This window comes from Diceros bicornis, chromosome X (genome assembly GCF_020826845.1).
Source record: "Diceros bicornis minor isolate mBicDic1 chromosome X, mDicBic1.mat.cur, whole genome shotgun sequence".
In the NCBI taxonomy this organism is placed as follows: domain Eukaryota; kingdom Metazoa; phylum Chordata; class Mammalia; order Perissodactyla; family Rhinocerotidae; genus Diceros; species Diceros bicornis.
In genome coordinates this window covers 12,444,392-12,468,016 of record NC_080781.1, presented here as the reverse complement: position 1 = coordinate 12,468,016, position 23,625 = coordinate 12,444,392, and the positions used below count along the sequence as shown (strand labels likewise).

Sequence of the window (23,625 nt, the reverse complement as noted above, 5' to 3'; positions counted from 1 at the left end):
TTCTACTATATATACAGGGCTGATTTCTCCAGCAGGCGCAGACAGCACAATGCTTGGGGCCCCTGATGTTTTTAGGGGCCCACAGACATGTTTTAATTTCTTTTAAAATCAGAACAAAAAAATGAATAAAACTCAACTTGGATTATATTCATCTTTATACTGACACAGTTGTAAAATATCATTTTTTTAATTGAGAAAGAAATCCCCAAAGGCAAAAGTACCTCAGGACCCCTTTAAGTCATAAAGTCATATATGTAGACACACACACACGCACACACACACACATATATAATATCCCCCCACTGCATCGAGTAATCTCATTGGATTTTCAAATTGCTTCCGCTAACTCTTTCCTTCCACTTTATTTCCCAAAGTCATTCCTAGACACCTACGTTGCCTTTAATTCCTTTAATTCACATTTTGGTGACAGTGTGGCCAATAATCCCACTGGTTTATAAGATGTCACGTGCCATTGGAGAGAATCACTGCTTCTTTTGCCTCCATGAGTCATTTTTGGGGTTCTGATGAAGTCACCTCTCAACAGGCTGGAAGCTGGTGGGAAATGGGGCCGGGCAAGCACAGAAAGCCAGACCCACAGATTTACCACAGCAATTGCTGTCTCTGGGTGTCCCCAGAAAAGAGTTCAAGAATATTACCACCTCATGTCCCTTGAAAAGCATCAAAAGCAGTGTTTACTCATGGCACACAATGAAAACTAAAAATGACCCTCTCTCAGCCCAGCATGACAGGAGCCACCCCGGAATGTGCTTTGGCCTTAAAGCATCATGAGTGTTGCTGGGGAGAAAAGAGAAATCAAGAGCCAAAGCAATATGCCAATTCATAAATATAGAATTAGCTGATTGTATTATTGAGTAAAGCAACCCCCATGAATACTTGCAGGTGCCAGCAAGGGGCCACAAAGCTGTAGTGGGTTTTCAGCTCTATTTGTATGGAATTAAGGCTACTGTTGCTGCACATCATCCTCCTTGTGTAAACAACAGAGATTCCATTTGCATCGGTAGTTACACGGAGCTTACTCTATCCTGCTTTTCCTCATTCTCTATCAGGCTTGCTCTGATGTCTTGTTCTTCATAATTCTTTATCAGTTCCACCTACAGTTGTCCCTGACAGTAGCACATATGATTAGTCACGTCCTTCAACATTCCTTAGTGAGATGAGATTAAGATCCATTTCCCCACAGTGTACTTTTTGCAGTTTGTTAATATGTACACTGGACATAATCTGGAAGGTGCCCTGAATTCCAACAGGGGCCTCTGAATGTGTTTTGAGGGCCTGATTGAAAATACTGCATTTATTTCTTTGATAATACAATCAAATCATATTGATTGATTGCGTATGATTATACAATGTGTCTATTTCCGCTTCTCGTTCTCCATCACCTGAGAAATATGTAACCCAGTTTATCCTGTAGCTTGTGGTGATGCTATAGGAAATTAGAGGCCACTGTATCCTTTTGGTTGTATTCTTGACCCTGGCCGCACAATAAAATGACCTGGGACACATGGCTTAAAGAATCCAGATGCACGGGCCCCACCCAACAATAATTGAGCAACATCTCTGGCGTGGGGCCCAACATTGCTTAGATTAAAGCTTCTTCTGACAGGTGATTCTGAAATGCAGCCTGGATTGAGGGCTTTTGCTTTATGGGATTCTTGAGGGTATATAGCTTTGCTTTTTTGTGTGTTTTTAATAACCAAAAGAGAATTACTATTACAGTTTGGTGCAGGGGATGGAGGGGTTGGGTAGGAAATCATTTCCCATCCTTTTACGCTATAACAGGGTTTCTCAACCTCAGCAGTATTTATTTACATTTTGGGCCAGTTGCGGGCTGTCTTGTGCACTGTAGGATGTTTAACGGCATCTCTGGCCTCTACCCACTAGATGCTGGGAGCACCCTCTCCCAAGTTGTGACACCAAAAATGCCTCCAGACATTGCCAATCGTTGCTGGGGAACAAAGTACCCCTCCTTTTTCCCTCTCTCCACCCCCCATTGAGAACCACTGTTCTAAAATATAAACTTGGCTGGTTCCCCATGCAAGCTTTGTGTTAGTTCTCAGTTCACCTATAAGTTGAAGCACTGGGATAGCTCTGAATGCAGAATATAAAAACAAATATGACTTAAGATAACACACACTTATGCTTCACTGATAACTCCTTATATTTGAATATCTTAAATTGCTTAAATTATAAAATAAAAATGTTTGCATCTAGAAATATGACCTTATTTTTAAGGTAAAAGACAAGAAGGCCGTTAAACATGAATTTTATTTTCATTACTGGGAATTTTGTATAGCTTCGTAATTCCAAAATTAGCTTCCTTAAGCCTCCATTAGTGAGACTAAGCTTTGAATTTTTTTTCAGTTGTTTCTAAATCAAAATCTAACAAACTTATTTTGATGAGATACCAGAAAAGAGAGAACATGGCCTAAAAACTCCTCCTACAAAACACAGAAAATGGTCTTAAACAGTACCATATTATTTCCTTCTAACAATGTTACAGCTTGTATGCTTTAAAAGAAGGAAAGGAAAAGTAGTCTTAGATCAATGAAACCAACGCGTGGCTTGTCTGATCTTTCCCCAGGACCCCCTTCTTTGATGCAGTTATGCCGCCTTAGGATTCGGAAGTGCTTGGGGATCCAGCAGCATCAGAAGATCACCAGACTCGTCCTTCCCGAGGAGCTGAAACGGTTTCTCCTACACATTTAAATGTGTCAAGAGAGTGGAGTCACAAACAACAAACATTGTTGAGTGTTGTGGCCACTGGAATTTTAAAATAAAGTCAGGTTGAGAGAGCTGGGCTAGTTTTTTCAGAGTTTTATTTTCAGTGGAAACACACTGGGTACTTTTGCATTATTGGTTGGAAGGCATGAAGAATTTTTCCCTCCTGCCTGGAAGAGCGTGGCTAAAATACCAACTACTGTGTTGAATGTCTACCACATGCCAAGCGCTGAGCTAGGAACGCTGTATGCATCATCTGATTTAGCCCTCACAGCAACCCTGCCAGGTGGGTACTATTCCCTCCCCTTCTACAGGTGAGACACTGAGATCAGGGAGGTCAAGTTGTCCAATTACCCACAGCGAGGACAGGGAAGCCAGACTGGAGTGTAGGTTTTCTGATGCCAACCTGGGGACTTTCGAGTGAGGCAGAATTTCCCAGAATCACTATCCTGGCTCCATCTCCATTACATGGGAAGGAAGATAAAGAAGATGTTTCTCTGTCTGCGTCTGACTTTTTTTTTTTAACTTTCCCTGTTCTTATGACAAAACCACTACTGCTCTAGTATAGTATAGGGGCCAGTTCTTTTTTTCAATCACAATGTCATAAACATATTAGGCATATTCTAGAACTGTGTTGTGCAGTACAGTGGCTACTGGTCCACTGGTTCTTAACCAGGGGTGATTTTGCCACCTAGAGGACATCTGTCAATGTCTGGAGATGTTTTTGATTGTCACAACTGGGGGTAGGGTGCTACTGGCATCTAGTGGGTGGAGGCCAGGGCTGTTGTTAAACATCCTACAATGCACAGGACAGCCTCCACAACAAAGAATTATCCAGTCCAAAATGTCAATAGTGCTGAGGTTGAGAAACCCTATACCAGCCATACAAGGCTATTTTAAAAGATGTAAGTTAACTAAAATTAGATAAAATCCAGTTCCTCAGTGTCATTGGCCACATTTCAGGTGTATATAACCACTCATGGCTAGTCGCTACTGTATTGGACAGCACAGATACAGATCATTGCAGAAAGTTCTATTGCTCCGTCATTGCAGAAATTTCTTTTTTTTTTTTAAAGAATACATTTTTTTTGTGAGGAAGATAAGCCCTGAGCTAACATCCACGCCAATCCTCCTCTTTTTGCTGAGGAAGAACGGCCCTGAGTAACATCTATTGCCAATCTTCCTCCTTTTTTCCCCTTGTTCTCCCCAAAGCCCCAGCAGATAGTTGTATGTCATAGTTGCACATCCTTCTAGTTGCTGTACTGGGACGCTGCCTCAGCATGGCCAGAGAAGCGGAGCGTCGGTGCGCGCCCGGGACCTGAACCCGGGTCGCCAGTAGCAGAGCGTGTGCACTTAACCACTACGCCACGGGGCCAGCCCCCATCATTGCAGAAATTTCTATTGGACAGCACTCTTCAGATGCTCGATGAAGGGATTTTAACTGCCTTTCAGTTTCTGATTTACGTGAGACCTGTGATATAATTTAGTAATGATGGCTGTAGTTTCAGTCTTCTGAGAGATGAATTTGAGGCTCCACTGCATCAATAGAAAGAAAGAAAATATTGTACCTACTTAAGGCAAATCCTTACCTGTAAGATGACATATGGCCTAGATGATCTCTAAAGATATTTCCAATATAATTTTCTGTGACTCGAAATTCAATTTGCTATAGGAAAAAACCTCTAGAATATTGTTCTAAAATGCCAACTGGTTACCCAGCAGATGGCGCTGCTGCCACACAGTCACTTAAGCAAAAGGGTTGCTCCTCATAAATGACCCATTGTAAGATGCTTTACAACATAGGCTCTGGAAATTTCCATTCAGGAATGAAAACTTTGTAGTGATAAATTCCATGGACTCCAGGTTTTCTTCTTCTCTTCCAGTTTACCCAAATATTCAAATGTGGCTTTACAGAACCTCACCTCCGTGCTCCTTTTTTTCTTCTTTATCTGATCGTGTTTACATTTATAACTGCTCAGGCTTTAGACAGAAAACAAACACCAGCATTCTGCCACTTGCTAATTCATTTAATTTCATTAATTCATGCAGTCAGGAAATATTTGGTGGTGGGTGCCTGTGACTGCACGAGGCACTATTCTGGGCACCAGGGTGGCCACAGCAAAGGAGACAGGCCAAGATATTGACTTTCTGGACCTTGCACTCTAGTCGGAGGAATCATCTGCTAAGGAGTAAGGAGCTGTAGACATTTTGTTACAGTTTTCTTTTTGAAAACACTAGTTTAAAAAATAGCCTGATTTCTCATATAAAATGTATTGGACAGACTCTTGTTTATGTTAATCTTCCCTTGGCCAAATCCTCTGAGTTTAACCCGGACTTTACAGATTTACTGGAACAGCATTTTTCTTCTTAAATCTTCCAGACGATTAACCAATTTGCAAATCCATATAATAGATGGTCATCTGCTCAAATGGGAAAAAACCACCACCATCTCCCTCATCGCAATTTAGGGAAATTTCAAATTACCTCACTTAGCAATGTTCAGAAAGAAGATTCTATTTAAATAGGAAGCCTATTTTTATGATTCTAGATGTGGCTATATTTATAAGTGGCATACACCTTTGAACACTTTATCATCACAGTCTGGCACAACCTCATAAATTCTATCATCAAAGATGGTTTGGTGACATTTAATAGACCCCTCCACCTTCATGAATGAGGGATGTAAATTTTTAGCCTTGTGAAACCATCTTTTAAAAATGGTAATTATGTTGTCTGGTTTTAGAGTGCAAACTTAACACATATTTATTGTAGCCCAGTCTCATATTATCAGTTTACTACATTCCCTTGGTTTTATCCAGTAGAAACGCTGACCAGTTGGTACACATCGCTAGCACAATTCATGTTAAAATGAAAGAAGAGAGCAAGAAGAGGCCAGGGAAGAGTGATTGATTTATTCTGGGTTTATATTGGAGCTGATTGAGACGTTCTGCTAGTCCATGTACCAGGCTGGATTGGTGAGTCATTAAGCAGACTGTCGGGGTTTAGAAACAAGGGACCAAGATGTGCTCAGCTGTCTATTCCGGGGCACGGGGTTCGGCATTTATAATACGATGAAAGCCCAGCATTAGGGCTTGAGTAAAAGACCAAGTTAGCATCAAAAGCAGCTAAACAACAGCTCCCATTCTAGAGCACTTGCTAACGGCGGCTAGGCCCCAGGTATCAGTGATTCATAAGCCTTACCTCAAGCCTTCACAACCATGTTATCCCCATTTTACGGATGTGGGTGCAGAGGGGTTAAGGAATTTGCAAAAAGTCAGTTAGTAGGTGGTGAAGCCAGAATTTAAGGCAGAAGCCAGAGCTCTTAACCATTACACTCTCTGCCTTCTGTTTTCTTCAATAAATCCCAGAGCTCTGGGTCCTAAAACCCCCTGCCCAATGTCCCAGTGTGTCTTGGAAGTGGAGGTGGAGCCGAGTCTGTAGGTCAAAGGTCTCTGCGTGACGTCAGGAGACTGTGCCAGATTTAGGTTGGACATCATCCAGCCCTTTCCCCGACCACATGAACCAGTCTGGGAGGCCCTAAACTTCCTGCCTCTCGGGGCAGGTGGGTCAGCTTTCCCCTGCCAGTAACGCTAGTGAGTACAGAACAACGCCTTCCTGAGGGTCCAAGCCTAGCGTGGGAAATGAAAAATTGTTTTTCTGAACTGAGAGCATTTTGTACTGACTTTGTCAGTTACAACATCTTTATCTGTAATGTTGCAGGGTGGAGAGGAAGCTGTCTGGGCTTTTAACAAAATCTGCCTGACTGCTCATGTGCTAGTTGTGTATGTTTGTTTTTTTCTTTTCTTTCTTGTTGTATTAGTGTTCTATTGCTGCATAACAAATTATAACAAACTTAGTGGCTTAAAGCAACACAAGTTTATTATCTCATATTTTCAGAAGGTCAGAAGTCCAGGCTCGCTGTGACTAGATTCTCTGCTCAGAGTATTGCAGGGCTGAAACCAAGGTGTTGGCCAAAGCTATAGTTCTCATCTGGGGCTCAGGGGTCTTTCTCCAAGATCACTGGTTGTTGGCAGAATTCAGTTCCTTGGGGTTGTAGGACTCAGGTTCCTGTTTTCCTGCTAGTTGTCAGCTGAGGACCACTCTCAGCATCTAGAGACCACTCACAGTTCCTGGCCATGTGGCCCCCTCCATAGGAAGTTCACAATGTGGATGCTGGCTTTCTTTCAGGCCAAGTGGGAGTGCATCTCCCTGAGTTCCTATGCTGTGGCTAGCTGGAGGAAACTCTCTGCTTCTGAAGGGCTCACCTGATTAGGTCAGGCGTACCTGAATAATCTCCTGATTTGAGACCTTAATTACATCTGCAAAATCCCTTCAAATGAGCACTAGACTAGTGTTTAATTGAAGAACTGGCAGAAGGAGTTCGTATACCAGGGGCCTGGAATCTTGTGGGTCATCTTAGAATTCTGGCTACCATACCTGCTAAATGGTTAATAACCATTGATTTTGTGTCGATAAGGTCCAATATATAACAATATGATAATGATTATTTTTGTTATTTAATCAAATATGTATATAGTGCTTACTCTATGCCAGGCATGGCTCTAAGAATTTCACAAACAACTCATACAATACTTATAATAATCCTATGTATAGATGTGTTGTTATATCCATTTTACAGCTAAGGAAACAGGCACAGAGAGGTCAAGTAACTTCCCCAAGGTCATACAGCTCTGTCAGGGACCACATAGTTTCTTTAATCACATCAAGCCTAGATCAACAAGTTTGGCAATGATAAATGAAGGTCCAGATGGGGCCAAGAAGTGGAACTTCTCACCTTTGACTCCATTCCCTTTGGAGCCTGCTCACTAAGCACAAGGTCACTGGTGTGCCTGCCAGGGGGTGAGGTGGAGGAGTGTTATTCTCCCTTATGCTGGCCTTCATGACTCTTTTGTAAATCTAGGTATACTCTGGTCTGAATGTTTGTGTTCCCCCAAACTTCATATGTTTAAATCCTAATCCCCAATGTGATGATATTAGGAGGTGGGGCCTTTGGGAGGTGATTAGGTTACGAGGGTGGAGCCCTCATGATGGAATTAGTGCCCTTTTAAAAGAGACCCCGGAGAGTTCTCTTGCCCCTTCCGCCAGTGAGGTCACAGAGAGAAGATGGCCATTTATGAATCAGGACGCCAGACCCCACCAGACTCCAAATCTACCAGCACCTTGATCTTAGACTTCCTAGCCTCCAGAACTGTGAGAAATAAATATTTGTTGTTTAAGCCAACCAGTCTATAGTATTATTGTTACAGCAGCCTGAATGGACAAGGAATGACAGGTTCAACTAGGCAAACATTTTACAGGAGACTTCACCAAAGTTTGTAGAATCCAAAAGGGAAACCAAATAACACCTTTACAAATTCAGCTAAGTTTGCTACTGGTCCATCTCCTGGCCTAGCCCCTGGCCAACTTCCCTCGGGCAGAGGACATCAGTCCCTTACCGCTCCTGACTTCCCTTAAGCACTTATCTATGATGTCTCCTCCACACCCAAAAGAGTGAAGCCCAGAGACCGACAGGAGTCCCTTGGCCTTCCTTCTGCTCAAGGCCCACCTTCTATACTCTGGTTTCCTGTCTGATTCCCTGGTGTATCACTGGGAGTGACCAGCCCCTACTCACCACAGCGTAGACGTACTCTACAGCCAAAGGAGGTCTGTCTTATCAGATGGTCCAGAAGCCCCAAAATGCCGGAGGCACTCACCGTCAGGGACAGGATAAAGGAGCCTTCTGTTAGATGTAATCTGGAGGCTTGTTCTGGTGAGTCAAGAATAGGCGCTCCTAGGATTTCCTGTCTTGCTCCACTCCCACCCTTCAGGGTGTTTGGGCTGGGACTGAGGAAGTCACACTCAAGTTTGGCTTCTGCTGTGGGCTCATCTTGATGAGGAACATGGCAAAAATACTTGGCATGGTCCTCTCAGTACAAAAAAGGGTCCAACCTTCATGCTGTATCCTTCATGATGTGCCTAATACACCTTCCAAGACCTTTAGACTCCTTCAAGTGTATAAATTCTCACTGATTTGACAAGATTGATTTTCTACCCTTTACTTTGCAAAACCCATTGTGAGGCTGAAGCAAGTAAAATTGATTTCCGCTCACTTTCCTCCTCACTCAAGGCCTGTTTGCTCACTCCTGGCAATATGAGATTTTTCAACTTTCTATGCTCTTTTGAAAAGCTTGGTTTTTTTGGAGTACAGTGAAATCAGGTGGTTCTACAGGCCTGTGTGGGAATTTTAATGTGATGTTTAGGTGTTTAAGCTTCACTGGCTTGGAAGATACCTCTGTTGGAAGATACCTCTGTTAGAAGCCTAAGTATTTACATTGTAAATGTTAGGCTATAACCATGAAAACTGGGGATGGTATCATCCTGCTTTTTGTTCAGTTCACATTTTGTACATATTACTGAAAAAAGTAATAGCCACTGGTGGAAATTTATTCCTCTGAGTTGCATTGCGCAGAATCGAATGTAGTGTGTCCGCATTTTACTCTTCAACATCAAATATAAGGAATGTCCCATTTCTTTTAGTTCTCTAGAATGAATTTAATTGAAATTCAGCCTCAGTCACAATATGGACCCCATTGAAGTGTTTAGCAGAGATCTCAAGGGTCTTTTGTTGCCCAGAACATGCAAGAACTACCCTCTAGTCTTAGGTCTAGGTGGGAACTGATGATGTTTGTTTTCCAGACCCATGCGGTTCCTTGGAGATAGGAGGCTCTGAGGCAACCACATAACCTAATGCTCGGGATGAGGCTGGGAGCCCTAGTGCCTGGGACCCAGCCTCCCTAGAGAGACCCTGCAGCAATTCTCTGTTAATGCTGTGCCAGTTCCCCAAGCTGTTGTGTGGGAAGAGGACACGAGCACCTGCTTCTGGCACCCACCCAAAAACCACTGTTCTCTTTCAGTTTTGGGGAATTGATGTCTCCCCATGTTAACAAATTCCACCCTAGGTCTCCAAGTATTCTCTCCCTTCCAGCTCCGGGAAAACCTAGCATGATCCCCTCAGTGAGTTTCAAAAACACAAACCAAGAAAGTGGGCACTTAACACAGAAGGTGCCTAGAAGGAACCCCAGCCTTCAACCCTGCATCATAAATGTTCATGAGCCCCGGGAAGTACAGGCTTGGGTAGTTTCTATTTTCCCAATGTAAAAGGAAGAGTCAGTAGGAGGATGTGACTTTGAAGGATAGAGGACTGGAAAGATGTAAAACAGTTGTCTCTGAGAGTGGAAAAGTTAACTCTACTAGAGAAACGTGATAGGATTGTTAGGTATGCGGAGTGCCTACTTGAGATCTGTGGTCAGGATCGTGTATTTCCTCCAGCCATATTCAGCACTCGGGTGCAGCTATGGCACGGGTGCAGAACTGGGAAAGAGGGTCAAGGGAGTTAAGGAGAATATACAAGGGTATGATTGCTGTCTAGACTGGGCAAGGAGGGATAGCAGGACATGGGAGGGCAGGGCTGGTGGTCAGTGAAAAAGTGGTAGAGCCAACGGATTGGAAGTCCTAGTGACCTCAGGGAATCCAAAAACTACTGGTATCTCCAGTAAGTGGGTTAGAACAAGAGAGGTTGATTATTAGTGGGAGGCTCACAATCAAGATTTTCGAGGTAGTTTGGTTATTGGAGATGACAGACTCTAGGAGAAAGGGGGTGGATTAAGGAAAAGATCATTGGAAACAAAGGCTGTAAGGGAGACAAAAGTGAGAATGTAGGGTGAATTATCTTTTCCACGGGTGGAAAAGTTGCCATGAACAATGACAAGCATAAAAGATTAAGAGGAAGACAGAGAGCTAGGTGTAAAAACCAGACATTTGTTATTGACCATAACAAGGAGGAGTGGTGGGTTTATCCTCTGATGGTATACATTTAAAAGGAGATAGAGATTTGAGGAAGGAGGAAGAGAAATGATTTTGAACAGAGGTTGGCAAACAATTATTAGCAGACCCAATCCATCTTGCCTCCTGTTTTTGTAAATAAAGTTTTATTGGAACACAACTACATCCATTCATTTATACATTATCTATGTCTGCTTTGGCACTGTCAGAGTTGAATAGTTGTGACAGAGACCATAAAGCCTGCAAAGCCTAAATTATTTACTATCTGTCCCTTTACATAAGAAAGTTTGCTGACCCCTGAACTAGAATTAGCAATGAAGAACATTGACCTCCCAGTGAGAAGTAAGCACAATTAGGGGCCAGCCCAGTGGTGTAGTGGCTAAGTTCAGCATGCTCTGCTTGGTGGCCTGGGTTTGCGGGTTCAGATCCCGGGCACAGACCTACACCACTCGTAAGCCATACTGTGGCAGTGACCCACATACAAAGTACAGGAAGATCGGCACAGATGTTAGCTCAGGGAGAATCTTCCTCAATAAAAAAAAAAGAAGTAAGCACAATTAATATCACAATAACTTATCTTGCCACACAAATGTCAAATCCTTCTGTTCCTTTCAGTCTGGGTCTGCTCGAGGTCACCAAATCAACCATTTTCACTCTCTTGATTTTTTTCCACAGTGAATCAACCCATTGGATGGCTGAAATGACAGAATGTCTGCTTTATAGCCTTGTGCATGGATATATTTTTCCATGTAAACCACAGTCAGCATACATGATTGTAATGTATGAAATTTACAGAGGTCAGTTTCATCATGTGCAAATCCAGATTGCCATTCATTCAAAAATAAACTACAGGCTATGGCACTACTCTGTGGCTTGTTAGGGTACTGAGTAAAGATGCTAGTGGATCTGTCTTCCACAACCAGTTTCCTGTTCAAGCTTACCTTGTTCCTTGTTATTAGTCTTAAGAATGGGAAACTATCTTACGTGACTTTGCCCAGTATCATGAGATAGGCATGGACAGCATTGCCAGGGTAGTCAATCTGAAGCTTGCCAGTGGTCACTCACATTCCTTCTCTGGAAAATTTGAATCAAATAATAGAAAGACTCAGAGAATGGTCAACCAAGTCAAGTAAATGGTGGGACACCAGAGTAAGTATTCAGGTATGCCTATTGTTAAGCTTCTTGAAACTATCTTTTTATTCCTACTCTTCCTGAAACCTGGACTCTACACAGCTTTCTCTTCCATGAAATCTTTATCCTTTTACTTAAACTAGCTTGAGTAGATTCTATTCCTTAGAACCAAATGGTTACTAAGACAGTCTGAGTGCCGGGTTCTTCGTCATAAGTGGGTCCATCGTCTTGTCTCTTCTAGGATTTCAGATAAGATGTGCTCTCCAGGCCAGTAGTCCTCTATTCCCTTTGTCATAAGGAGGAAAGACTACGGAGGGAGCAGCACAAATGCAAATCAGTTTTTACTCTTGGGAAGACCACTGACAGCCCAAATCTAACTGAAGCAGAGTCAGTAGGTACAATTTCTGTAACAGATATGCTTTTCTAGTCTTAATAGGAAAGACTGACACTCGCATAGCAGGAGCCACTGTGGTTATTTGCCTCCCAAAGATAGCCCACGGATTCTCTAAGACAAAGCTAAGAGTGAATATTTGAGGTGCAAATGGTTTCCTTGGAAGATTTTTATGAACTAGAGCATTACCTTGGCCGTTTTTCTCCCTGCATTTTTCAGAACTGACATTAACTGTGGTGTTTGTAGAAATGTTTTACAAATATGGTTGTATCAGTTATGCTCTGGACTTGTCAAACTGCAGTAATAGAAAAAAAACTTAAAAAAAAATTCCTGCACAACCCCTAGCTACTGACAGTTAGTGATGGAAACAGGCCTTGTTGTGCCCTTTGGCTCATTAATAAGTCCTTCTGATCCAGTCACTTCCTATGTTAGCTGGGTTTAGTGAAAATGCACTCTGCTGTTTGGGGATTTAGCAGCAGAAGAAAGGAAGAACCAAACACATGTACTAGTACCTGCTACAGTGAAAACACTACACCAGCGATTTGGGAAGATTTTGACCAGTGGGAATCCTGATGTCTTGGGTTCCAAGGCTCTAAGTGTACTCTCTATCCTGTGCCTGATGGCTCCTTTCCCTCTGATAAATGAATAAGAAATTCTCTGTCTTTAGTTCAATAAACTGTAGATTGAAGGCAGCTGTTCTACTGTGGCTCCCCACCAGTGGTGGTGGTGCCAAATTGGTTGTTAAATGAGGCTGGCAGATAGTTTTCCTTGGGCTGTGAATTTCTGTGTCTCATGTGATTTCCACTCTAGGTCAGGACTGGAGACAGCTACTTTAGAAGGGAGAAAAATTTTAGTTTTATACTTGACTTCCAACTGTACTGTGCTGGAAGAGGTCATCAAAACAAACGACTTTTTCTGTAAACTTTCATCTTCTTAGGCTTGTCATAGGGGGCAAAGGTCCCTCATTGAGTGGAGAGTCATGGATTAATGAGCTTCTCTGAATGAGTTTGTTAGTCATAAAAAGAATAACTCAGAAATTAGTGAGGAGGCTTGTTTTCCCCCAATGTGGAATAACAGGACAATGTTTGATATTTGGCTGCTCTCAGTGTGGAGAAGCCACTTTATCAAACACTTTACCTGACTAGTGGAGGAACATAATGACATTCGAGTTTTGTCTACTTTGGCATGGACAATAGCTTTTGAGTAATGGTATGCTGGTAAATGTTTAACATCCAAGTCTCCAGAAAAAAATATGAACATCTGATTTGTAGTGTTTACCAATTTCTGTGGTGTAAACATGCCCACCGTGGTCAATTTCAGGCCACCAACCTGACACCATTGAATGCAGAGTTGGGAATAAATGTGCACAATCAGCTTTTAGGAGCCAGTACCAACTGGCTCCAGCCACCACTGCCTTCTAGGAATGGTTAGACCATATACAACGAGGCTGGTTCCTGTCAGTTACTTCAGAAGAATGTCCACTGGAGAGGAGAGTTAAAGGATGTGGTTTTATTTATTTATTTATTTATTTATTTTTTATTGCAGTAACATTGGTTTATAACATTGTAAAAATTTCAGGTGTACATCATTATACTTCTATTTCTGCATAGATTACATCATGTTCACCACCCAAATACTAATTACAACCCATCACCACACACATGTACCGAATTATCCCTTTCACCCTCCTCCCTCCCCCCTTCCCCTCTGGTAACCACCAATCCAATCTCTGTCTCTATGTGTTTGTTTATTGTTGTTATTATCTACTACTTGATGAAGGAAATCATATGGTATTTGACCTTCTCCCTTTGACTTATTTCACTTTGCATTGTACCCTCAATGTCCATCCATGTTGTCACAAATGGCTGGATTTCATCGTTTCTTATGGCTGAGTAGTATTCCATTGTGTATATATACCACATCTTCTTTATCCATTCGTCCCTTGAGGGGCACTTAGGTTGCTTCCAAGTCTTGGCTATTGTGAATAACGCTGCAATGAACACAGCGGTGCATGTACCTTTACAAATTGGTGTTTTCGAGTTCTTTGGATAAATACCTAGCAGTGGAACAGCTGGATCATATGGTAGTTCTATCCTTGATTTTTTGAGGAATCTCCATACTGTTTTCCATAGTGGCTGCACCAGTTTGCACTCTCACCAGCAGTGTATGAGAGTTCCCTTCTCTCCACATCCTCTCCAACACATGTTGTTTCCTGTCTTGTTAATTATAGCCATTCTGACGGGCGTGAGGTGATATCTCATTGTAGCTTTGATTTGCATTTCCCTGATAGTTAATGACTTTGAACATCTTTTCATGTGTCTGTTGGCCATCTATATATCTTCTTTGGAGAAATGTCTGTTCAGGTCTTTTGCCCATTTTTTAATTGGGTTGTTAGTTTTTTTGTTGTTGAGATGCATGAGTTCTTTATATATTTTGGAGATTAAGCCCTTATCAGATGTATGGTTTGCAAATATCTTCTAAAGGATGTGTTTTGATGATGTCGCTTTTAACTATGCCTCACCTCTATGGCTTAAATACAAGCTGAGGAGAAGCTGTCTAACTTGATGTGGCTTCATTTGGCTACTCTAGGTAAATTGTATGTGACCTGTGACTACTTCAGTTTTTCATTGTGGCAGTACAGAACTTTGTATTGGAGTATGGGTGGGGCACATTGGGGGAAAGATCTTGCTTCTATTCCCAGGTCTTCCAATTATTGGCTACTTCACTCTTGGACAAATCATATGTTTCCCACTCCCTTTCCTGCCTCCCCAACAATTTATGATTAACAACCAGGCACCAGCTTCTTCCCAACCGACTCAAGAGCAAACCTATAGGGCTGTGCATTTTATCGATTGTCTTCTCTACTGTCCCTCTGGAAGTTCAAACGATAGGACAATGAATGGAAGACAGAAACAAAATGTCAGCATACTCGCCAAGCCCGGAGCAAACTGCACAGTCTCCTTTGAAAGGATTTCACCACTTTGACACTTAAAAATGTAATGTACAGCATGGTGACTACAGTTAACAATACAGTGTTATATATTTGAAAGTTGCTAAGAGCATAGATCGTAAAAATGCTCATCACAAGAAAAAAAATTTGTAACTATGTGAGGTGATGGATGTTAACTAAACTTGCTGTGATAATCATTTTGCAATACAAACATATATCAAATCATTATGTTGTCCACCTTAAACTAATACAATGTTATATGTCAATTATTTCACAGTACAACTGGGGAAAAATAAAAAAAATACAAAAAATAAATTCCTTGAAATAGAAAGGAACATAAAAAAATGGAGTTTTCCCCTATAATTAAAAAGAAGTGAATATAATTTGCTCATTGAAATCACTAATCATTTTTGAATTCACTAATTCTTTATAATACAATTTAGATGCTCCCCAACTGTAAAATCACACAGAAATTCTAAAAATAGTGATTTCCCAAATCCCACCTCAAACCTCATGAATTGGAATCCCAGTTGGAGTGGGGAGTGGAGAGGAATAGCAGACTCTGTATTTAAAAAAATTCCTCTGGGGGCTGGCCTAGTGGCTTAGTGGTTAAGTGTGTGCGCTCGGCTTTGGCGGCCTGGGGTTCGCAGTTTCGGATGCCGGGCGTGCACCGACACACCACTTGTCAAGGCATGCTGTGGTGGCATCCCATATGAAGTAGAGGAAGATGGGCATGGGTGTTAGCCCAGGGCCAGTCTTCCTCAGCAAAAAGAGGAGGATTAGCAACAGATGTTAGCTCAGGGCTAATCTTCCTCACAAAAAAGAAAAAAAATTTCCCTGGTGATTCTGATGCAGATGAACATTTGGAAATCATTGCTCTAGACCAAGGAAGGACTTTGTTATTGCTCAGCTAAGCAGTGCTCAAAGTTAAGCTGTGTTTTCTAGATCAGCAGTATGGGAGCCCAGAAAGACCGAGGCATTTACAGATTAATGTTGCCAGTGATAAGAAGCTAAACCTCTGTATCAGTGGTCCATCAACATGGCTCCCCATCAAATCCTAAGATCCCCAAACTTCACTGCTAATGTCCCTGACTGACAAGCCCTGTGGTGTTTGCCAGCTGCCAACCATTTTGTCTTCCCACCCCTGGAGCCAAATCCCTGAAACACAAAATCTTCTGCAAGTATTAGGGAAACTGAAAGAGATGCCACCTCTGGGTGACTCTGATTGCTTTCAGAGGCTGAAATAGCTGTCAGAAAGAGAAGCTCTTAGCCACTTGTGGCCCATCATGGACATCAGTTTTTGGTCTTCGAGTCAATGTAGATTAGGTGCATCAATTCCTATTGCAGCCAACTGTCAGTTAACATGTCTGTCCGTTATGAAAACTGACTTGAGTATAATCAGCAGGTGAACACACTCTTTATCATTGTCCATCTTTCTAAGCTTCTGTGTATTGATTTTCAGCCTCAGAGCTGGGACAAAACAGCCTTGAACTCCAAGTGATTTTTCTACTCTGCCTTTTTCTTCAGTTCACTCATTTATTCATCAAATAATAAACGCAGAAGGTCTGCTATGGTCCAGAGATACTGCAGTAAAAAAATTAGACCAGAAACCCTGCCCTCCTGGAGTCCCCCAGTGGGAGGACAAGAAAAAATAATAAGCAAAGTATTAACAAGTAAATATGTTAATGTGATGAACAAAATAAATAAGTAAAATATATAGTATGTCAGATGGTGCTAAGTGCCATGGAAACAAGGACACAAGAGATGAGGAGGGGGAGTTGGGGTCGGGATTTTGTACTAATGGTGGCAGTTAAACAGGGTTTGATTGCTAAAGAAGACTCACAGGACTCTAAAGGCCAATGCTTACAAATCTGGAGTTTATTACAGGCAAAAGGAGACAATAGAGAAAGACATTAAAATCAGGCTATGCTTCATAGCCAAAGACTGTCTCACAGCAAGGGATCTGGAGAGGATGGGGTGGGGATCTAGTGTCCACCCTCCATAAGGTCTGTGGCAGGATGCACTCTTGCTTTCCAATCAGGAGCCATAGATGTATACATGGTACCTCTGGGAAGCAGGGAACTCAAAGTGGAGTCTTGGCTCAAAGTTTTTATATTTTGCTGATTGTGTGTGCATATTCCTGCTATGTAACCCGCCTTAACGGCAGAGACTTCTGAGGGGCTCACCCTGACCAGGTGCAGTTCATCCATCTCGCTGTTATCAATAAACAGTGCTGACAAGCTGGTACACACCTCCCCAAACTCCTCGAACCCATGGTCACACAGCAGCACTACTAATTAATAGGTTTCGTGCCTTGGCCAGGGGTCAGCACCATACAGATGGATTTCTTATTTCAACAGAACACCTTAGGCCGATGCCAGGCATGCTTCAATTAACTCTCACAGCACAGATTGCAATTCTAAATATCAAGTCAGGGAGAGCTTAATGAGAAGGTGACATTTAAGCCCAAAATCTCAAGGTGGTGACAGAGCTAGCTATGTAGAAATCTGAAGGCAGCCTTTTCTTCCCTCAGGCAGGGAGATCAGCAAGTAAAAAGGCCCTGAGGCAGAATTGTATTCAGGGAAAAGCAAGGGGGGCTCTGAAGTCAAGGCTGAATGAATGATGGGGAAACTTAGCAGATGATCTCAAAGAGGTAAGGAGCAAATGCTGGGTGGAAATCTGAATCACCTGGTCTTTCAAATGTTTCTGGACTCTGTCTTGCTTTTCCTTTCATGTTGCAATGGAATATGTCAGTCCATTAGAACCGGAATTCTTTTTTTTTCCCCCAAAGCCCCAGTAGATAGTTGTACGTCATAGTTGCACATCCTTCTAGTTGCTGTATGTGGAACGCGGCCTCAGCATGGCCAGAGAAGCGGTGCTTCGGTGCGCGCCCGGGATCCGAACACGGGCCGCCAGGAGCGGAGCGCACGCACTTAACCGCCAAGCCACGGGGCCGGCCCAGAACCAGAATTCTTTTTTTTTTTTTTTAAAGATTTATTTATTTTTTCCCCCCAAAGCCCCAGTAGATAGTTGTATGTCATAGTTGCACATCCTTCTAGTTGCTGTTTGTGGGATGTGGCCTCAGCATGGCCGGAGAAGCGGTGCGTCGGTGCGCGCCTGGCATCCGAACCTGGGCCGCCAGCAGCAGAGCTCACTCACTTAACCGCTAAGCCACGGGGCCGGCCCAGAACCGGAATTCTTAATCTTGGAGTTTATGGATAAGAATTCAAGAGGCCTGTAAATTTAAATTTAAAAAAATCTTTATTATCACTAACTTCTAATGAAATTGAGCATTTCTTTCAGTTAGGAATGCAGGCAACCAGAGAAGTATTAGCAGTACCATAACTCTGCCATCCATAGATCTCACAGCTATTTTAAATCTTTGTTGTTGCAAATATTCTGAAATATCTTACCTGCTTCCAGATTGCACATGATCGTGATCTTCCTTTCTCCAGACCAAATGATAAAGTTGAATATTTTCACAGGTGGAGTTAAACTCAGACAGCTCTGGAGAATTCTGATGTCTTTGAGAGAAGATTATCTTCGCCTTGTAAAATGAGCTATGGAAGTTTAATTCCATTTGCAACAATGTGTCTCTATGGATTAGCTTTTTGACATTGGTAAACATTAAAACAAACAAAAAAAATGGTGTTGATTGGCTATCCAACATGATGTGCCTCAAACCTTATCAAAGACCACTACCGCATGGTTTAACATTCTTTAGAAACTAAGCAACAACAGCCTTCACACAAAAATATCTTAAAAAAGAATCCTGTAACTTGTGTATATGAGTTGTTTTGTTCTTTTATTTGCTGTTATTTAGGGTGATAACAAAAAAGCACTTAAATTACTATGCCATAAATTCATTCATTTCCTTTATTTTTTAAGATTCATTGAGTTATACTTTACTAGCTCCAAAAAAAAAATGAGTTCAGCAAGAGCATTTCCTATTAGCTGTTCCAAACAGATATGTGAGGTCTCCAGGATAACAGCTGGTATCTTGAGAAATTGAATTTTCCAGTGCCAGGTAAGGTTGATGAGGTATTAGCTCCTGAATAGAATATATCAGGTAAAATTTGACAAGCTGGAATTAATACCTAACGTTCTCGAAAGGGGCGGGAAATGATTGGAGAGCAATCAGGGAGCGTTCCCAAAGAGGCCACAGACAACGTGAAAGCAGATAAATATGAAAATGCGCCCCGTTAGCAGGTCATGAATGGACTGGCATCAGCTTGTTATTGCTGAGGGTAAAATGAAAGCTTAAGCAGATGTGTGAACACAGCAGGGAACCGGCATCGCAGCTGATTTTTCCCTCTCAGGGAACCAGAGATTTGTTCATAGGGCTCGGCTATTCAGAAATGCTTTTGGCTGAAGGCTCTATTTAAAGAAAGAAAAAGGGCCTGCTCAACCATGCCCCCTATGCTGAGAGAGATGTGCCCTCGCTTCTGTTTCAGCTATTGATCTGGGCTCTGACCATATCTGACAATAGTCTAAATTCAGTGCTGACATCCAACATTTAAGCCAGCCGCCCTTTCTCCACCCTGCGCAGTGCAGTGGAATCTTCTGGGGTCCTCTTGGGCTCACTGACTTCTTGGGCCTGCATGTGTCCTCAACTCAGGGGTATTTAGCCCCTTCCCAGGGGACATTTGACAATATCTGGAGATATTTTTGGTTGTCACAACTGGATGCTACTGGTATCTAGTGAGTAGAGACTAGGGATGCAGCTAAACATCCTACAATGTTCAGGACAGCCCCTCACAACAAAGAATCGTGGCCCAGGATGTGAGTAGTGCCAAGCTGAGAAATCCTGGTGTAGAGGATGGTGCACGTAACTGCCTGGGAGTGTCATGCTTGCAGAGAAGAGGGTCTCAAAGGAGGAGCAAAGTGGCCAGTTAGAGAAGGGAAGAAAAGATGTACCATTTCGTCTGTTCTGACACATTTTGCAAACATGACTGCTCTAGACTTCAGATTGTTTCATGGAAATTACTCATTTCTGTCCTGCTTTCATCTTTCCTGTGGATAAAAAGGGGCAGCCAAGATCAGGGAAGGCTACAGCAAGGCTCTGGCACCACCCAGAAAAGCACTCACGCTTGGAGCTCCTTGGTTCAATTAATCTTATACTAAAATATTGATACATTATCAATGAATATTCATTTATCGCCTATCAATTATAATATATTGTGCATACTTATATATGCCATCCTCCTCCTAATTAATGTTATTCTTAGTTCCTGTCCAAATAAAGAACTTGAACACAGCCATAACTCACATGGTGGAGTGACTGGGTGATAAATGGATTTTCAAACAATATTTCAACCCTGACCTAAAGTCAGAGTTAGAGGTACTCTGACTTTCCCCATGGAAAGTAAAGGCCATGTTGGGACAATGAAAATCATGGGATAGAATTAAGGAAACACATTTTCACGGGTCGTGGGAGATGGACTCAGACCAGACCTACAGCAGATTGATAAGTAGGGCAAGCTTGTAATGAGTTGCTGTCTTTAATCATCTCTTGGGGTTCCTTTTCCCACGACAGAATCCATGACCCATTTATCCAGCTATCTTGGGCCTACCGACTGCTAACTATTCCTGCTCTGATGTTTGTTAATGAAAGCCCAAGATATTTTCTAGCAAAAAATTTGGAATTCTGGGAAACAGAAAAGTCCTTAAGACACAAAAGAATAGCTTCTAACGTCATGCTTTTGTAGGTTGGAAGAACAGATGTTGGAGCTCAGAGGGGCATTCAGAGAATCCCTTCAATTACCACCTAGGGTGTCTGCTGGCTCTGTTCTCTTAGGTGACATGGCTTACTCTTGCACCACACTCCTTGTGATCCATAAAGCCCCAGGTGACCTTATCCAGCCCCGTGGCTGTAAATGTCACCTTATGCCAACAAGTCCCAACACAAGAACTGAGAAGTGACCATCTGATTTGGCGATCACCGATACAATAATCAAACAGTAATTCAGCTTCATTGAGTTTGGAATATGATCATGGCGGATTGAAAACAAATTAGGATGGCTTGAAATCAAATGGTAGGTGAGGAAGCAGAGATGGCTGCTCTTTCAAGAAGAAACCAAAGATGAAGTTCAGGGGAAGGGAAGCTTTTGGCTGATGCCTTAAGGAAGATGCTTCTGGTACCTGTGTCATATCTGCTTGGCCTACCTTTGATTTCAGCTGCAGCTGAGATGGACAGTTCCTTGCAAATCTAGCCTCAGCTTGCACTTTCAAGGCCCCACCTCAAGCACACACCTTTCTACATTCTGCTTCAAGGTCTCTTTTGACACCTTGGAAGCTCAGTAGATGCTTGTATGAGCACAGCCCAGAAATATGAGGGAAGTATCCTCAGGGATTACCCTCACTATGAGAGAAGGAAGCTAATGTATAAAATGCTCCAACCTCCCATCTTTAGGATGGTCATTTTTTCTGCTTTTCTGGTGGAATGCAGCCCCCATTGCACACAGCAATGACTTCGATACAGCACCCTGGTATTGGCTTTCCCTCCTTCCCTGTCCCACTCTTCCCACTCACTCGTTCATTCCTGATTATTACTGCCAAATGCTTTTGCTTAGATCTTGTCATTACCAGCACTGAGTGAGCTCTTGGCTCTGCAATCTTGGCACTTTAGTGTTTTACTTAGCATGTTCACATACTGTACCAAATACCCTCTGTGGATACCCAGTAGCATCCTAGCCCATCTGAACTCTCTCCTGTACTGCGGGAGCTGAAAGACTGGAAACTACGTCTCCTAGATCCCTTGCCATCACGGTTCCAGTTTCATTCTGTTAATGAGGGCACAATTTGGAAAGCCATTATCTTCCAGTGGTGGTTGGAGGCAGATGACAGGAGCAGTAGATGCACCCTTGAAAACTGCTCACTTTAACCCTGCAGGCATCTGAGGTCATTGGCGGCACTTCCTGTGACTCCTGCTTTTTTGATAAGTTTCCCTGACTTTCATTCCTAAGCCTCTAATTGCCTATTGGAAATCCCTTTCTGTTCAAAATACCTAGAGTGGTTTCTGTTTTTGTGGCCAAACTCTGACTGATACACATATATAATCTAATTTTATTGAGAGAAAAGGTCTCAGAGTTTGATTTGCCAATGTTGATGGTTAATAAGTGAGGGGGAAATAACAAGATCCAGCTCAGGTAACAAAGCAAAGGTATTTAGAGAGATGTTAGAACGATGAAGCAAATACATTACATTAGAAGTCAAGGTGAAAATCATTTCAACGGAAAGGGGATCCTTGATGATGAATATTCTCTTGTCTCCCAAGAGATGCCAGCCTGTATCAGCTGACGGATATAAAACAGTGCAGGTTTTAAAGTTGAGGCATTGAAATCCTTCCTTCGTAAGTCTGTACAGGTGAATGAAGAAGGAAAGATGAGCCAACCGTGGAAACCTCATTAACATGCATGTGGTGGCTGTGTTATCTGACTTCTCATTAGCGCTGGTGCAGTGATACTGGGAATCGTGTACCGTGTGGTGCTGTGAAGTGGGAAGTATAATTAACCACAAAAATTAAGAATTCTAGGTGACACTACAGTTCATAAATCTATCATATAATGCTTTCTTGATCAAGAAGGTGGCGTTTTTAAAGACCGTTGTTGGTTTTTTTTAGCTCTTCAGCATGCTGAAGAATAGGATGAAGGCTTCTTTTCTCCTGTTTGTTGGAGTAAAATAGTGCTCTATTCATATGAGTTCAAAGTGCCTGAGTCATATAAAGAATGAACACTTAAGTTAATATGTTTCCAAAGTAGCCAAGTGTTTGACATTTTCTATGTAGCTTTTTTGCACCGTTTGCCTGGAGATTTGGGACAGAATTGTTTTGTCAATGATCCTAATTCATAATCTGCGATTTTGATAAAATATTGAGGGTGGACTTAAAGAATGCACTCCGACAAAAAGCCATGTGGATTACTCAGAGTTCTCCAGAGAAACAGAACCAGCAGGATGTGTATATATTTGTTACAAGGGATTGGCTCACATGATTGTGGAGGCTGCTTGCAAGCTGGAGACCCGGGACAGCTGATGATGTAGTTCCAGTCTGAGCCTGAAAGCTTGAGAACCAAGAGAGTTGATGGTGTAGTTCTAGTCCATAGGCCTCCAGGCTTGAGACCCAGGAAATGCCAACGTTTCAGCTCAAGTCTGAAGACAGGAAAAAAACTGACGTCCCAGCTAGAAGGCAGTCAGGCAGGAGAAGTTCTCTCTTGCTTGCAAGAGAGTCAGACTTTTTGTTCTATTGGGTCTTCAACCGATTGGATGAGGTCCACCCACATTAGGGAGGGCAATCTGCTTTATTCACTTTACCCATTCGTATTTTAATCTCATCCAGAAACACCCTCACAGACATACCCAGAAAAATGTTTAATCAAATGCCTGGGCATCCTACCTGTGGCCCAGTCAAGTTGACACATAGAATTAACCATCACAGTGCTATGAAAGGGAACATGTGATTTCTGGCTAAGAACACCCAGAGCAGACATGTATATTCATTTGACAAACATTTCCAAGACCAAATTCAGGAAGAGCTCCTGTTTTAGTTGCTAGAGATACAAAGACAGTGACCCTA

General features: G+C 42.4%; 1 protein-coding gene across 1 annotated transcript in view; it reads left to right on the top strand.

Annotated features, from left to right (window-relative positions):
* The window catches only part of ASB9 (ankyrin repeat and SOCS box containing 9), a 39,391-nt gene extending 36,579 nt beyond the window's left edge, over positions 1-2,812 (top strand). Inside the window, exon 7 of the mRNA XM_058535467.1 lies at positions 2,603-2,812. Within this exon, the coding sequence (XP_058391450.1) occupies positions 2,603-2,727 (125 nt within the window). The 3' untranslated portion in view covers positions 2,728-2,812. The remainder of the gene's footprint in view (positions 1-2,602) is intronic.
* Positions 2,813-23,625: the final 20,813 nt, after the last annotated feature.